This window comes from Sminthopsis crassicaudata, chromosome 5, assembly GCF_048593235.1.
Source record: "Sminthopsis crassicaudata isolate SCR6 chromosome 5, ASM4859323v1, whole genome shotgun sequence".
Lineage (NCBI taxonomy): Eukaryota > Metazoa > Chordata > Mammalia > Dasyuromorphia > Dasyuridae > Sminthopsis > Sminthopsis crassicaudata.
The window spans coordinates 146,836,762-146,849,086 of record NC_133621.1 but is presented as its reverse complement, the minus strand read 5'-3'; the positions used below and the strand labels follow the sequence as shown (position 1 = coordinate 146,849,086).

At 34.8% G+C, this 12,325-nt stretch overlaps 2 protein-coding genes across 7 annotated transcripts in view; one reads left to right on the top strand and one right to left on the bottom strand.

Moving 5' to 3' along the window:
- The window catches only part of GSAP (gamma-secretase activating protein), a 102,383-nt gene extending 100,781 nt beyond the window's left edge, over positions 1-1,602 (top strand). For all 4 annotated transcript variants that reach the window (XM_074268462.1, XM_074268459.1, XM_074268460.1 and 1 more), the window contains one exon: positions 444-1,602. In XM_074268462.1, coding sequence (XP_074124563.1) covers positions 444-535 — 92 coding nt within the window. In that variant the 3' untranslated portion in view covers positions 536-1,602. The remainder of the gene's footprint in view (positions 1-443) is intronic.
- Positions 1,603-8,532: 6,930 nt separating this feature from the next.
- The window catches only part of CCDC146 (coiled-coil domain containing 146), a 168,612-nt gene continuing 164,819 nt past the window's right edge, over positions 8,533-12,325 (bottom strand). For all 3 annotated transcript variants that reach the window (XM_074268450.1, XM_074268451.1, XM_074268453.1), the window contains exons 18-19: positions 9,863-10,111; positions 8,533-9,495 (exon numbers count right to left, since the gene is read on the bottom strand). In XM_074268450.1, the coding sequence (XP_074124551.1) occupies positions 9,292-9,495; positions 9,863-10,111 (453 nt within the window). In that variant the 3' untranslated portion in view covers positions 8,533-9,291. The remainder of the gene's footprint in view (positions 9,496-9,862; positions 10,112-12,325) is intronic.

Genomic DNA, 12,325 nt, shown 5'->3' with positions numbered 1-12,325 from the left:
TAGTGTTAAAGATGTAAAAAAATTAATTCTTAAAATATGGCAATCCTTGCAAAAATGTACCTAACATTCTTTTGAAAAACTTGGCCCCAAAAAGCAGAACTTGGTGGAGGTTGTATAAAGGCAGACTTTAGCCCAGTCATGGGAAAGTCATTTCATACAATTAAAACAATCTAAAATGGAGCAGTTTGTATCATTAGGTAATGGGTTCTTCAGCTCTTCAGGTAGAGGCTGGTAGCGTGTTTGGGGATTATTATTTTAGAGGGATTTACTACTTCTTGCTTGGGTTAGTCTAGATGACCTCAGAGGGACCTCAAAGGATTGCCATATTTTCCCACTCTGAGATTCTCTGAGTTGAATTATAACCTATACTTAATGCAAGAGTTGGAAGGCCACATGCATAAATGCCAAAGGCTCATACTATCCTTCCCCTCTATTTTCTCTAGCTCTGAATCCCTTTGAAGGATGTGACAGTGTGGACACAAAATTTGTGGCAGAAACAGCACTGAAACAAACCACAATCCTGTTGAACTTATAAAAGAACCATGACAGCAACTGACTTCTAGGACTTTGCCGTTCCTATTTTCCATTAAAAAAAAATCTATTAATTTAGAGATAATTATAGATACAAATAAAATTTGGATAAGCACAAAAAAAAAGTTTTGTACACACAGCCAAGATTAGAAGAGAAGCAGAAATCTAGGAAACAATTTTTACAGCCAGTGTTTCTGATAAAGGCTTCATTTCTAAAATGTATAGAGATTTATAAGAATACAAGTTAAATTCCCCAATTATAAATGGTCAAAAGATATGAACAGTATTCAGACAAAGAAATTAAAGCCATTTTAGTCATATGAAAAAAAATCTATCATGGACTTTTCAGCTGTTTTTTTTAGAACTATTTACATTGAGGAAAAACTCCCAGATGCTCTCTAATCATCTAGGTGGTACAGACATCAGGTCCATTATTAAAAATAATGATTTCCTTTTGGGGAAAGGAGAGTCCTTTCCAAGAAGCTGAATATTTGAAGAAGTGCTCATAAATACTGACCTAAGTTGCTCTAGTTTCAACAAAAGATGAAAGGTATATGTATAGAAAATCAGGACAAGATCTAGGAACAGGTAAATGACCTTCCAGATACTGTTCAGAAAAAAAGCTTCACCGATTTCTGTACTGTTTCTTTTCTGAAGAAAACAATAGACTTGAGAATGATTATGTGGTGACTAGATCCCAAATGGCTGGGGGTTTAAAATTTTTTAACTCAGGAAAAAAATATGTTGAAAATACATAGAATAGCATAAAAAAAACAAATAAGTGCCCTTTTTGGTAAATAATATATGATTTCAAGAGGAAAAGTTAAACTTTTAATATAAAAACTATTTTGAGTTTATGAACCTTTTCATTTATTGATTGTATTTAATTAAAGGTGACTTTCTTTCCAATGTATAATAATTTGTAATGTTTGTATATTTGTGTACTTAGAATTGTAATTGAAATGATGGTAATAGAGAAACTTAATTTAATGTTGACTTTTTTGTAGTATTTATAAAATATCTATTTAGCAAATCTTGATATTAAAAATCCATTGAAATGTTTGTCCAGAAGATCTTTGGTGTTTGTTTGCTTGTTTGTTTTGAGGCTGGAGTTAAGTAACTTGCCCAGGGCCACACAGGTAGGAAATGTTAAGTGTCTGATCTCAGATTTGAACTCGGGTCCTCCTGAATTCAAGGCTGGTGCTCTATCCACTGCGCCATCTAGCTGCCCTGTGTTTGTCTGTTTAAAATCATAACTCTTTTGAAAAAGCCAGCATATATGACTACCTAAAAAATGCCCTATGTTGGCCTTGATGAGTCTATATAATAGTTGTCCTCCAACCAGAAACATTATCAGCTCTAGAAATTCCATTTTCCTTCTATGTACTGATTTGTGGGCATTAGCCAAGTTTTTTTTTCCCTTAGGCCTCTGATTTTTTTTTTTTTTAACATGCTTTCCCACAGGGTAAAGATTTTTAACTTTTTAAAAATTATATATTGGACCCCTTTGACAGTATGATAAGGCTTATGGATATGTTCACAGAATAATATTTTTAAATGTATAAAACAAAATATCTTGGATTATAAGAGGAAATCAGTTACATCGAAATGCAGTCATTAAAATATTTTATAAAAACAAAAACAACTAAATTCACAGACCTCACATTGAAAACCCTACATTGGGAAGTTATAATCTCTTGGTGTTAGGTTTATCTCTCTTCAGATAACTCCCAAATCTTTTCCCAGCCATGACTGCTTCTTTTTAAAATTTTCAAATATTTAATTTTTTCCTAACTATATGTACAAACAATTCTTAGCATTTTTCTTTAAAGTTCTGAGTCCCAAAATCTCTTCTTCCTTCTCTTCTGTTTCCTCTCTGTGAGAAAGTATACAATATGATATAGGTTATACATGTGAAAGCATGTAAAACAAATTCCAAAATAGTCATGTTATGAAAAGAAGAGACAAAAACATACAAAAAATACAGTAAAAAATAGTATTCCTTGAAATGCATTCAGAATCCATCACTTCTACCCCGAGGTAGATAGCATTTTTTATTATAAGTCCTTTGGAATTGGCTTGGATTATTTATTGTTTAGAATAGCTTAAGTCATTCATAGTTGATCATTGTACCTTATTGTTACTGTGTACAATATTATCAGGGTTTTGCTCACTTCACTTCACATCAATTCATGTAAGTATTTACAGGTTTTCCTGAAATCTTCCTGCTCATATGATTACTTTTCCAAATGCATTATCTCTCCTTCCTGACACTCCACCAATCAATCTGACACTCCACAAATCAATCTCCCCATTTGATCTCTTCCTATCAATTCTCTGTCTCCCAAGCTAAAAATGTTTTCTTTGATTTCTTCTTTTCTCATGTTCTTTCAATTCTTCCCTTCTCTTCTATCTTTTCCTTTTCCATTCCACTTCTACTACTATATTTTTTATGTCATTGTCTCAATTTCATATTTTTCAAACAACTTGCTAACTGGTCTCTCTGTTCCAATCTATCCTATGTATTGATTAAGTTAAACTTCATAAAACTGCTTCCATTCTTTTATTCCCTACTCAATGCTATTTTCTGCTATAATAATTTTCCTTTAGCTTGACATTCAATATCTGTTTTCTGGCCCAATTCTACTTACCCAACCTTAGAATCTAGCATTTCACAATTCAGTTCTTTGCACTAAGCAGATTAATCATCTCACTATCCCTTGACAAAGCCACACACTTTCATTTTTGCCTCTTCAGAAACATCCCATTCCTCTAAGTCTAAATCCTATACATTTAGACTCAGCTGTATTCCTACCTTATCCATGAAACTTTCTTTGACCATTCAAGGTTAAAGAGATTTCTGGTACTCCATCTAAACTTGTAGCATTTGTTCTCTGTGCCATTCATTTGGTACTTTATCATCTGGAATCACTTTAGGAGAGGTCCTTTATCAATGTTCAAGTGAAAGCTAAGTGACCACTTGGTAGAAAATAGTGTTGGGCAGATAAATGATCTGTGAGGTACTTCCAACTCTAATAAATAATAATTAATTTATTAATAATTTAAGTTAATAATTTAAATATCCTTAAATTATTTATTTGGATTAAATATTTTTAAATAATTTAAATAAATAATATAACAAATTAATAATAATTTATTCTGTAACTTTTATGAAAGATGGGCTATCCTGTTCCAGCACCATTTTAAGTATTAATATCTCTGCTGATTCTCTTGATTTATTTTTTTAAATTAAAATTTTTTATTTTCAAAATATATGCAAGGATAATTTTGAACATTCATTCACTCTTTTTTCTCCTTTTAAAAATTTTTAAATTTTTTTAAATTCTTAATTTTTGTTTTTTTGTTTTTTAACATTCACTCTTGCAAAACCTTGTGTTTCAAAAATTTTCCCTCCCTTCTCCCATCCCCTCCCCTGGATGGCACGTAATCTAAGTACATATTAAACATGTACAATTCTTCTATACATATTTATATAATTGTCTTGTTGCACAAGAAAAATAAGATCAAAAAAGAAAAAAAAAAACAAATAAAAAAGAGTGAAAATACTACATTGTGATCCACACTCAGTTCCTACAGTCCCCTCTGGGTACAGATGGCTGTATTCATCACAAGATCATTAGATTGGTTTGAATCGTCTCATTGTTGTAAAGAGCCACGTCCATCAGAATTGATCATTATGTAGTCTTTTTGTTGCTGTGATCTCCTGGTTCTGCTCATTTCACTCAGCATCAGGTCATTTAAGTCTCTGCAGATCTCTCTGAAATCATCCTCCTGATCATTTCTTGCAGAAAAATAATATTCCTTATTGCTCTGTAAGAAATGACCAGCAGGAGGAATACAGAGAGGCTTGGAGAGACTTACATCAACTGATGCTGAGTGAAATGAACAGAACCAGAAGATCGCTGTACACTTCAACAACAATACTGTATGAAGAGGTATTCTGATGGAAGTGGATATCTTCAACATAGAGAAGATCCAACTCACTTCCAGTTGATCAATGATGGACAGAAATAACTACACCCAGAGAAGGAACACTGGGAATTGAATGTAAATTGTTAGCACTACTGTCTATCTACCCAGGTTACTTATAACTTAAAAATCCAATACTTAATGTGCAACACATTATTGTATCTAGGTTATATTGTAACACATGTAAAATGTATGGGATTGCCTGTCATCTAGGGGAGGGAGTGGAGGGAGGGAGGGATAATTTGGAAAAATGAATACAAGGGATAATGTTATAAAAAAATTGCTCATGCATATATACTGTGGGGAAAAAAAGAAAAAAAATAATATTCCACAACATTCCCATACCACAATTTATTCAGCCATTCTCCATGATGGGCATCCACTCAGTTTCCAGTTTCTGGTCACTACAAAGAGGGCTACCACAAACATTCTTGCACATACAGGTCCCTTTCCCTTCTTTAAGATCTCTTTGGGATGTAAACCTAGTACAAATACTGCTGGGACAAAGGGTATGCACAGTGTGAATGCCCTTTGGGCATAGCCCCAAATTGCTCTCCAGACTGGCTGGATCCATTTACAATTCCACCAATAATGTATCAGTGTCCCAATTTTCCCACATCCCTTCCAACATTTGTCATTATCCTTTCCTATCATTCTCTCAGTTTATTTGTTGTTGCACACCTGAATGATCTCCTTATATTTTCTTACTAGGAAGCAAAACATGTAACCTGGGCTTATCCTTGCCTGAATCAAAACCACCAGAATAGGAGCAGCTCTGAGTAGTTTGCCCACCTGGAATACGAGGTTATAGCAGGTACAGGAAACATTAACTTGGATTATTCATCATAGCTTTGTCCTGGAACAGAGTAGTGCCTTCTATTCTGTTTCCCTGAGTGAATATGTGTGTGTGCCTGCATGTGCGTATTCTTTCCTCCTTTGAACAGTTTCAAATTTTCTACACATCTTAGGTCTTTACATCAGGAAGCTTAGAAGACCACTACTTCATTAAAAAAATCTTTCCACTCTCTGCCCTCCCACCCATGATTATCAGCTTTATTGGATAAGTTATTCTTGGTTGGTCTATATTTTTTGCTTACTGGAATATTGTATTCCCAACCTTTCTGCCCCTTTTGAGGGGTATCTGCTAAATCTTTTGTGATCCTGTGGCTCCTCAGTACTTCAAATCATTCTTTTGGGGTGTCTGAATTATTTTTCCTTTAACTTGTCAACTCTGGATTTTCTTTATAATGTTCCTGAGAGTTTTCATTTGTTTTTTTCTATTAGGAGATAACCATTAAATTCTCTCTCTTTTCTTATGGTTCTAGGAGATGTGGATTATTTAATGCCTTTTGTGTGTGTGTGTAGGCCTTTTTTTTTTTAGGCCATAGATTTAAAAGACTTCAAGTAGTCTAATGATCCTTAAATCATTATTCTCTCATCGATTTGATTTCCAACTTAGTTGTTTTGGCTGTGATGAACCTTAATTTTTTCTATTTTTTCTGTCTTTGAACTTTGTTTTTTATATCTTCCTTTATGAAGTAATTAATTTTAACTTGGTCCATTCTAATACTCAAGGAGTTTGTTAAGTTTTGGTATCTATATTTTAGTATCTATTATTTCAAGTTGCTAATTCTAGTTCCAGTTCTTCTACTACTATCATTCCTTTCCTCCATTTTTCCCTCAAGGGCTCATATTTTACAAAATAATTTTTAAATTTGTCAAAACATCTCTTGCTGTATCTCTTTTAGGAATTCTAAACTTTGTACAACCTGTGTTTTCCTTTGGGACTTTTCTTATAGATGTTTTGAAGTTATTTTCTTTTGGGTTTGTGTTTTTAGTATCCCTATTATAAAAACTCTTTATGGAAAGATTTTTCTTTTGATTGTTCATTCTTCCAGCCTTATATAAAAATCTAGGCTCTGTTTACTTCTGAGAGAAATGTCTTAATGAGCTTGTATGTACTTTATTCCTGCTGTTTTTTGGGAAATATTGTTATATCATTCCATGATCTCAGAGACAGATCAGGATAGGGTGCTCTAAGTTTTGAGTACTCTCCAAATGGTCTCGGATTCCTGCTCTGGTTATTTCCTTGCAGGATTTCAGGTTGTAGGTTGGAACTGAGACTCCTCCGATTTGCTCCTGGATTCTGAACCTGCTTCTGAAGTTGCTTATTCAGTACACTACCTAAGGTACACATCCTCCCAACTGCCCTGCATCCATGACCAGAAACTAGGTGATGAGCAGCACAGCTGCCAGTTGGTGTCTACCTGTTCCTTCAGCTTAAGGTTGTGTGGCTCTAGATCCTTCTACATGGATGTGGGATCTCTTCTCACTTTGATTCAAAGCCTCAGCTCTCTGCACTGGATTACAACTGTTCCTAGCTAAATCCTGTCCCCAGTGCTTATGGATTTGCCCATCTTCTGAAGTCAATCTGGTGAGAATTATTCACTGTGGCTTTTTACTGGCTTTTCTTGACAGGACTTAGTTTGCATTTTCTAGTTCTTTGTAGAATAGTTGTGTGGGATAATTTGGCTCTACTTTATTCTTCTCTCCCTTTCCTGATTTCTGTGTATAACCTTATGGCTCAAACTTCCATTCCAGCTTACTTTCCTATATCTGTCTCAATTCATTGGACCTTGAGTTCTCAAGACTGACTTCTGCCCTGGCCGGATCTCTCATTTACATTCTCACTTATATCCTAATTTGTACTCTGCTTAATTTTTGTTTTTGGGTAAGAGTATTCCCTCAGGATCAATGATTGCCCTAATCACTGCCATGTGTTGGCTCTATATTGGAGAATCATGGAATGTTCTCATCCTACTTGTTTCCCTTCCAGGAAAACATCCCTAGTCTGTAAAATGAGGTACTTGGACTAGATAATCTCCAAGATCCTTTTCAGTTGTCATTATGGCATCATATGTCATGATTCATGAGCTGAAAAAGATCTTGCCCTTTTCTGAACATTAATATGACTTTGGATCTCGTACATTTGTCAGCTTCTCTTTTGTATTATAGTTTTATATAGGTATATATCTAATTTCCTTTAACAGAACTTCTAGCAGATTTCTACTGATGTAGACTTTTGAGCTTACTCTTCTCTTGTCAGGAAGATCCAATCAGGATAGTCTAACAAGGGAAGAAGCCCAGCCATATCAGTCCCAGACTATCCTGTTTATATAAAGTGATTTGTAAGACTGGAACTTTTTATCAGTCTCCACTGTCTATCCCTCAGACCTCTGGGCCTCTGTAAACAAACTGAGACATTGATTAGCACATCTTTAGACAGGTCTGGGACATGATTGCCAAGTATTCCATCTGGCTCCCCCTTGATCCCTCCTGAGCTACCCAATTCTTCACTGGTACTTCCCTTCCTTCCCTGAGAAACCCCCAAAGTTTTACTTTCCCTATAAAAGATGTGCCCATGATGAAGATCTTTGCTGAGTCCCTTTATGAGAAACTCTCTCTCCTTCCTCATAATGTCCTCCCTTTAATGGCAGCTTTCTTCTTAAGCTAGCTACTTTGGTTAGCTTGCTAAACTCCTCTGTGGATCTAACCTGCTGATCAATGGCATATTCTCACCTCATATTCCTTTACTGGATTCTTCCAAACTCTTTTCCTTATTGCTCCTCCAACTGTACTTCATATTTACCATTCCTGGTGCCTATTTTCTCCCTTATTTTGTCTGTAATATCTCCTAAATAAGTCTACCTTTTGGGAAAGAGAATAGACATTGGGAATGTCACATGTTTATTTCAAACTAGAAATTGCTACCCTGACCTCATCACTGCTACTACCTATTTTATCTTGCATCTTTCTTGGAGCCTGATACACAGGACTTTCCATAAGTAGGCACTTTATGAGCATCCATTGAATTGAATTTATTAAAATTGTTAAATTAAATTATTAAAATCGCAAAAGCATCTGGCATAAGAACTAGGGAAGGTTGTCAAAATAGCTATTTGTGTTTTTTTTGTTTTTTGTTTTTTGTTTTTTTGTACAGGGACCAAAAAGAAGGAGAGAAGTACTTTATTTAAAAAGAAAACAAAAAATCTTTCAGATATGACAAATCTGGATTTACAAAACAGATACATTTCAGAGATATTTTTTCTTTTTGCTGTAAAAAGATTCTTGACTTTGCCAAAGGATTTATTATAATATTCCTTTACATACTTTCCTAGTAAATTTAAAAAGATTAAATTAACCTAAATAGTATTTATCTATCAAGTCTTACAAATAAACTATTTTACAAGTGAAATACACCTATACATTGTTTAAAATACAAATATTTAGTTTTCCCTCCTCACTATACTGATATAAATTTCCCCAAAGAACAAGTATGGTGCCATTGAATCAATTTATATTTTTTAATTTTAAAAAATATACCACACTGGATTGAATTTATTTGATTTTCTTTTTAGAAAATTCTGAACTAGCTGTAGAATCAGGTTTGAAGAGAAACTTAACATGAATAATGGTCAACATACAAACTGGAAAATAACTAAATGATCAAAATATTTTGCCAAAATGTTAGCTACAATTCTAAATTCTATACAAATGGTAAATGAAGTATATCTGTGGTTTTTTATAGTAATAGCCTTCCTTAGGAGGGCCTAAAGTGAGTGAATTGGCGTGTACCTGTTCCTATTTGTTGACTATTATGAAAGCCCTGTTGATTTTGTTTCGCTCATAGTTTCCCAGCTGTAAGTTTAATGTAAGCCTGCTTGAAGGCATGGGAAAATTTGACCTTGGGCTCTTTTCTTGTTTACCTATTCAAATTTCAATTGGTTTTATAATAGGCTTTCTTATGTGTCTCATATTGGAACCAGGCTCAGTTGGCTTGAAGGGAGGTGCTCTGCCATAAGGACGGGGTAAAGGCAATGTGGCTTCTGCATCTGGGATGTAGGCATTTGGGCGCTGAATGGCTGTTGTGAAAACTCCAGAAGGCATCAAGTTGTTTTTCTCTTCCAACTGAAGCTGCAAAGAGAGATTTCCTTCTTTAATTTGCAGAAAAATAGATAGCAAGTCACAATAATTTGGATCTTGTCAGATCATAAGCTGTGAGCACCTTATAAACCTAATAAATTTTGTTGATTAAATATTTATTGATAGCAACAGCACGAAAGCAGAAAAACTCTATTCAACTTCTACTTCTGTCATTTGTTAGCTGTTTGCTCTTGGACAAATCACTTCTCAAAGCCCTATTTTCCTCATCCATGAAATGAAAAGTGGGCAAATTATAGGAATGGTACTGAAGTGAGAAAGGTGACTTCCCGTGACTCCTGGACCTACCTGTGTTTTTTAACATAATTATTACAAATGCAGTCCTAGATCCCAAACTTACCATTGCCCTTTCTGCTACAGCTAAACGATGCATGTCTTCATCTCGCAGTGCCTTCAACCACTCTTCCTCAATTTCTTTACTGAGTGGCAGTCCTTGTTCTATCCTTTCACTGCAATTTGTTAGGAACTCTTGTTTGTCCCTCATTTCCTTTTGTAGTTCAAGAGAGAGTGCTTGCTGCATGGACAACTCGGCCACAAGAGCCATCATTTTGTGGGTACAATCTTTTATCTTCTTCTGATACTCATTCATCTGGAATTAAAGGGCCAAAAAAGGAAGAATAATGTGTAGACCTGTCCATAACAGTCCTACTGAAAAGGAACTAACAGAAAAACCATCAAAGACTAAAAACATGGGATGACTCATGGGTTTCACAGATGCTTTTGCTGTTAAAAGTTGTCTTCCACATCTATTTATATTTAAATATAACAAAATAATACAATCCAATACCATCTAGGAAAACAAGAAGTAGAAGTTATATCATGCAATTCAGTGGAGCGAGAGGGCATTAAAATGTTAATCACTAGCCAGATTTAGAAGCACTAGAACCTGAAAGGTTGCAAAGCTTGCTTTGATTGAAGAGCAAAGAAATGGCAGACAGCTACTGGTTTTCAGTGATGGTTAAAGGGAAATTCTGATCAAAGGTAGGAGATCACCTAGAATTCATAGCTTCTTAGAGCTGGAAGGAACCTTAGACATCATTCAACTGTTTTATTTACAAGAAAAGAAACTGAGGCTCAGAGAGATTGTGACTTGCTTGAGGAGACACAACTTCTAAGTAATTTTTAATACCTTCTAGCCCTCTAATTCTGAGTCACTTATTGCCTGGTAAAAGTTTGAAGGGATCCCAAACTTTTGCTTTCTCATATCTAGTTTTGTACTTCTATTGATTGTTAATTATATAGGAATGTAAACCTTAGCTAGTTTTCTTAGCTAAGTAAACTATATATTACAGAATTGTAGTTTACTTAGCTAAGAAAATTAGAACATGCTCAAGCCCTGAGGGAATTTTAAAACGGAAACAAAAATAAATGTACTTATAACTACTGAACATCTTCCTTATGATGATGCTCATGGTCTTAATGTATCCCCTAGGACTCTCCTAAATATGGACATGAATCGGGAAAAAATGTGTTAATAAAATTTAATGGTGGAATTTTTTCAAAGGCTTTTTCACATCAGCTACTCAGTTTTCATAACTTTGCCTATAAACTTCCCAAGGTGATTTGCTTCAAGTGGTGTTAAATACATCTGGACAAAAAAGCTCAATTGGTGCCAGTTATTTCTCTGAACCTAATGGCCTATAGCATTGGCTATAAACACCTGGAGTAATTCTATCAGAATACTTTGGTTAGTCTTTTCCTTACTCTGAACCCCAATGTTACTTTAAAAAAGGAAGGAAGGAAGGAAGGAAGAAATATCTCATTTTGGATCTTAAATCTATCATTTTTTTTGTTGTTGTTGTTGTTATGGCCTCAGACATTTACTACCTATGTGATCCTGAGCAAGCCATTTAATCTGTTTGTCTGAGTTTTCTCCTCTGTAAAATGAGCTGGAGGAGAAAATGGTAAACTGCTCCAGTATCTGTGCCAAGAAAACCCCAAATAGGAACACATAGAGTCAGACATGACTGAAATGACTGAACAACAACAAAAGTTCTCCCTTGTCGGGGAAAGGTTTGCTAGTTGATATGGTCATTTACTTTTCCACTCATAGTTTATATTACTCCACTTTGTGTGCTCCCTCTTCCAGCCAAAATGGCCTATTGTGGCCTATTGCAACTCAACATATGAACTCCTGATTATGTATATTCTTCTCTTAGAACCTTTAGCTTCCTTTGTGACATTGAACCAATGCCACTTTCTACATGAGGCCATCACTGATTCCCTTCACCCCTATCAGACACATAATTTTCTTTATTTCTTTCTTTTTTAAATTAATTTTATAATTATACATTTTTTGACAGTATATATGCATGAGTAATTTTTTTTTATAACATTATCTCTTGTATTCATTTTTCCAAATTTTCCCCTCCCTTCCTCTACTCCCTCCCCTAGATGACAGGCAATCTCATACATTTTACATGTGTTACAGTATATCCTAGATACAATATATGTGTGTAAAACCAATTTTATTGTTGCACATTAAGTATTAGATTCCGAAGGTATAAGTAACCTGGGTAGATAGACAGCAGTGTTAATATTTTACATTCACTTCCCAGTGTTCCTTCTCTGGGTGTAGTTGTTTCTGTCCATCGTTGATCAGCTGGAAGTGAGTTGGATCTTCTTTATGTTGAAGATTTCCACTTCCATCAGAATACATCCTCATATAGTATTGTTGTTGACAGTGTATAGTGATCTTCTGGTTCTGCTCATTTCACTCAGCATCAGTTGATGTAAATCTCTCCAAGCCTCTCTGCTATTCCTCCTGTTGGTCATTTTCTTACAAAGCAATAATATTCCATAA